The sequence below is a fragment of the Alosa pseudoharengus genome, unplaced genomic scaffold (genome assembly GCF_046254945.1).
Source record: "Alosa pseudoharengus isolate Yale_2024_CS ecotype anadromous, Long Island Sound unplaced genomic scaffold, YU_APseudo_1.1 YU_APseudo_1.1_scf_11, whole genome shotgun sequence".
Taxonomy (NCBI): Eukaryota; Metazoa; Chordata; class Actinopteri; order Clupeiformes; family Clupeidae; genus Alosa; species Alosa pseudoharengus.
In genome coordinates, this window is record NW_027468576.1 from 14,675,783 (window position 1) to 14,680,782 (window position 5,000).

At 39.6% G+C, this 5,000-nt stretch overlaps 1 protein-coding gene across 3 annotated transcripts in view; it reads left to right on the plus strand.

Moving 5' to 3' along the window:
• LOC143116781 (adenylate cyclase type 1-like) overlaps positions 1 to 5,000 on the plus strand; it is a 29,179-nt gene that overhangs the window by 4,209 nt on the left and 19,970 nt on the right. For all 3 annotated transcript variants that reach the window (XM_076278087.1, XM_076278088.1, XM_076278089.1), the window contains exons 3-5: positions 2,671 to 2,789; positions 3,015 to 3,126; positions 4,731 to 4,858. In XM_076278087.1, coding sequence (XP_076134202.1) covers positions 2,671 to 2,789; positions 3,015 to 3,126; positions 4,731 to 4,858 — 359 coding nt within the window. The remainder of the gene's footprint in view (positions 1 to 2,670; positions 2,790 to 3,014; positions 3,127 to 4,730; positions 4,859 to 5,000) is intronic.

The window sequence follows — 5,000 nt, forward strand, 5'->3', positions numbered from 1 at the left end:
CAAGACCAAAAACATCATTCTGTATTTATAGCAAGTGAGAAAAAATATATCTTGAGATTGGATTTGAAGGAGGTAATTGTAGGGGAGGATTTGATATGGGGTATTCCAGAGCTTTCCAATATTAGGTATTCCAGTCATTAACTATTCTAATCCTTACAAACACATAAAGAGATTCGTACAGTGGATATTAAGCTAATTACAGTTTTTTACAATTGTTTACACACGTTTTCAAAACTCTGTGTCTATTTTTCAAAACTCCACACACAAAACCCACAACTGCTCACACAAAATGCAAAATTCCCCAAATCTCCAGCAAAATGACACACAACATTCAAAATGTCAAAAACACATGTTTAAAGCAAACATTCGCCTCACATTACAAACACTTTTGTCATAATATGACATTTTGGATACATCATGTACACACTGTTGCTCAAAACCTAAAGCTCTTCTGTCTTAGGCTTTCTATATGTATTTCCATACAAGAGTGAAAGTTACGGTATAAACAAAGAGAAGTTGAAATACACAGTAAAAATGCAAGCAATATTGAAACCAAAAATAGTGATTTTTCCCAAATAATTTGCTGTTGTGAATACAGTATTTTACAGCAAACAAGAAAAAAAGCAAAGAAGAATACAGTGACCACCAGATGTACATGGAGTTTTGAAAACACTGATTTTGTTTTTTTCTAAAGACAAGTGTGTGTGTGTGTGTGTGTGTGTGTGTGGGGGGGGGGGGGGGGTCGTGTACAGTATGTATTCATAGGCCTATAGACCCTTTCAACTGCATAAACAAACAATTCTACAGTAAGCGTTCCTAAGGCATTTCTGGAGGCACAGAAAAATGTATTGAGCTAATGGTATACTGTAACATGGGGACAAACAAAAATAGAGTAAAAAGACAAATTTTACATACTGTAAAGTCAACTTTTTGTAGAACATTACTGTAAGCTAAAGTCTGATTACTGTAATTTTCAAAGTATCTGCATTGGTTCTGAATATTTCAACCGGAAATCCTCCAGGAGCAGATTGAAAGGGTCTATACCTATATAGAGAGTATATCTATTCATAGACTTATACTAAGGCAATGATTGGACGGTGTTTAGTAAAGTAAAGAGTGTTTGCACATGTGAAGAGAAAGAATGAAGCACTGGTGATTTAGTGTGGCATTTTGATGGGTTGTGTTTGAAGAACGAAATCAAGTTACTTCCTGTTAGATTTTTGTGTGTTAGGTAGAAAATTGTGTTTGGTGTTTTGCAAAATGTGTTTTAGTCAATTGAAAACTGAGTCAAACACTGAGAATTAGTGTATGGTTTTGCAGATTTGGTGTCGGGTTATGATGTTTGGAGGACATGTTTAGAAAATTGTGTGACAAGCAAAGACTTGAAAAAAACTGTAAAACATATGAGAACCACAGGGGCATCATTTCAACCTACTGTATGTATCGGATATGTAGTGAAGATGTGATTTGGATTCAGGGGAGACGACTTACAGTAAAAGAATGTTTGCTGATGATTATGCCACAAAGGATATAGGAAAATAGGCTTATAAGACAATGAAACCTGCATAGAAAATGTAATAAATTAAGTAGTTTATATGGAATGGATGCAGCTATGTTTGAGAGGATGTGTGGATGTCTTTGAACCTGCATTGACACTTGCTTGTGTGTTTGCATATACATTAGAGTGTGTGTGTGTGTGTGTGTGTGTGTGTGTGTGTGTGTGTGTGTGTGTGTGTGTGTGAGTGTGTGTGAGCTTGTGCATTTATGTGTGTGTGCGTGTGTGTGATTGTACGTGTCTTTGTGTATAGCTGTGTGCATTGTCATGTGTCTTTGAGTGGCAGACGTGAGTCCCACGCTTTTAACAGGAGCGGCCAAACGTGTGCATCTCCACGGCAACATCTACCTTAGCCATGCCAACTAACTCCAACGGAGCAAAACGCCAACATTCACACTTTGTCTTTAAAAAGTTCCCCGCATTGCCAAGTCTGTTGTTTCGTGTTGTGAGTGAACATTTGTTGAATTTTATGAAATTACTGGATAAAGTCATCAAAGCTTAAATGTTGCTACCTCACAATGCACATGAAAGCAACAGATAACCTTGTATAATGCTGAAACACACTAACACACTGTATTTAAACGACCACACACTGAAAAAATAACAGAAATAAAATAATTTGAAAGCTTTGCAAGGTACTAGTAACTTCACCTTAGAAGTACCTGAACTACATCAAAACTGTCTCAGGGAGCTGGTTAACCAAAACATTTTGGGACAAAAGTGGTCAAAAATGGTTAATTTGACAATGTACATGTGGTACAAAAGTAAAACATCTACAAAAAGTTATGTAAATCTAAAACTATGTAGCATCGATTATTTTTTTCCTACCGACTGTACTCGGTGACCTCAAACAACAGAGCCCTATGTTCAAAACAATGAGAGTTCCCTTTAACCACAGATAGGAAAGTGACTGCAAAATGACTTCAATACATCTACTTTACTTGAAACTCAGACCCAAACACTGGCAGATACAGTATGTCTATCAAAAAATGTGCAACTATGCATGCCCAGCACATTTAGAAACATTTGATTTTAAAATATGTAAAACTATATGCATTAAATCATGCCCCTCCCATAGGAACGCCTATATGCATTAAATCATGCCCCTCTCACAGGAACGCCTCCTCATGAGTTTATTGCCAAGAAACGTCGCCATGGAGATGAAGGAGGACTTTCTGGCTCCACCTGATAGAATCTTCCACAAAATCTACATCCAGCGTCATGACAACGTTAGGTAGGAAAGAAAGAACAAGTGAGATAGAGTGGGTGTGATTTAAAAGTTTCATCTCATTTCATGTTCTAAAAACAAGAGTTTTGACAATCTGTCTGTTTTTTTCTGTATCTCTGTACGTCCCACTTCCACATCTATCTCTTGTCTCCATCATCTCTCTCTCTCTCTCTCTCTCTCTCTCTCTCTCCTTCTCCCTCACTCACTCTTTGCCTCCCCTGTTGTCTGTAGCATTTTGTTTGCTGATATTGTTGGATTCACAGGGTTGGCCTCCCAGTGCACAGCTCAGGAGCTGGTTAAACTCCTCAATGAACTCTTTGGCAAATTTGATGAGCTTGCAACTGTGAGTGCTCTGTGTGTGTGTATGTGTGTGTGTGTGTGTGTGTGTGTGTGAGAGAGAAAGTTTAATATGCAGTTGATCCCTGTCAATGATAAGAGAATGATTGCTCTGATATCAGTGACATAATCTTCTTTTCTAAGAAGCAATACTCCTTGTGTATTATGGCCACGGCTAGAATGCTGATATAACTCAGACAAATCTGTTGCATCTGCTGTGTTTGAGAATGTGTGGGGGAAATAATGCCCAAAGCCATAATAAAAGAGAACACATTACCATCATCCGCACCCCTAAAGAGTCATATTCCAGACATATTCACGTCCAGGGAAATGTTTAAGCTTAGGTCAGGTGAGCTCATCAGATCATTTGAGGACATTAAGATTGGTTTATCACCCGGAGAGAAGAAATACTCTTTTCTGATTGGCTGGCGGGTGGCCTTTAATTCTGAATAACAGGACACCGTTCCATATCAATGCTTATGAATGGTAACTATAACAACCATAGTAGGACGACGGTTGCAGCGCTCTAGAATCTTTTGGTTGCAGGCTTCCAAACAATGGAATCAACTGTAAACAAGCTAACTGTCCATGCTAAAGTTGTACAACAAGCTGAACTAGTGAGCTTCTTCTAATGGACTTGGGCGGAGGCAACTCCCCTCCGCTGCGCGTCGGGGAGTTTTTGCCCCTCGCCCTCGTCCATTAATTCCGTATAACAGGACACCTCGGCGGCCGTTATCCCTTACTTATTCCACTGCTTGGTTGAATTTCCCATTGTACTACGTCATTTAGAACGACCCTTAACATAATGATATTTGAACACCTATGAAGTAGATCCATTTTTTGGCCGTCTCACACTTGTATATTAATTCGCCGAACTCGTTATGAAGTTTAAATGAACTGTCACAGTGCATCGGAGCTGTAAAATACAGCCGTACAGAACAGCAACATTGTAGCATACAACGGAGGTGGCTTTTAGCTAGATGGATGGCAGCAGGCGATGTTTCAAAGCTAAAGTTCATCAGAATCCTGGGATATGCCCGCTTGACAACGGGGGAGATAGAACTAACGACTTGCCTTTGGCCGTAGAAACCATCCATTTAGAAGTAACGACTGGCCTTTGGCCATAATAACCATCCATTTAGAACTAGTAACGGCAGTTTGAAATGTGTCGGGGGAAAGTAGTTCTACAAACAAGACAGTTCTAGCGATTAAAACGTTTAAATTATAACAGGAAATAAACACAACGCAAGTGGCAACAATGGAATAAGCAGGATAATGGACTCAACAGACCACCGTGAGGCCGTATTACAACCTCGACCGTGCATTCATTTCTGTTAACAGACCACCGTGTCGTCCATTATCCCTTACTTATGTGTGTGCGTGGGATACTTTTAAGATTAGTTTATGACTGTGTGTTTGTGTTTGTGTGTGTGATTGTGTGTGTGTGTGTGTGTGTGTGTGTGTGTGTGTTTGCCTGTTGTGTGTGTGGCAGTTTTAAGATTGGTTTCTGACTGTGTGTGCGTTTGTCTGTGTGAGTGTGTGTTATGTGTGTGTGTGTGACAATTTGAAGATTGGTTTATGACTCTGAGTTGGCGTATGTGTGCGTGACAGGAGAACCACTGTAGGAGGATTAAGATTCTGGGGGATTGCTACTACTGTGTCAGCGGCTTGACCCAGCCAAAAGCCGACCATGCCCATTGCTGCGTGGAGATGGGCCTAGACATGATAGACACCATCACGTAAGTGTGTCTGTGTGTGTGTGTGTTCTTGTTTTTTGTCAGTGTTTATGTCAATATGTGTGACTGTACATAGCCTACTTTTGATATGTTCAGTATATACTGTATGTGTGGTGTATGTGCATATATGGATGTGTTTGTGTGG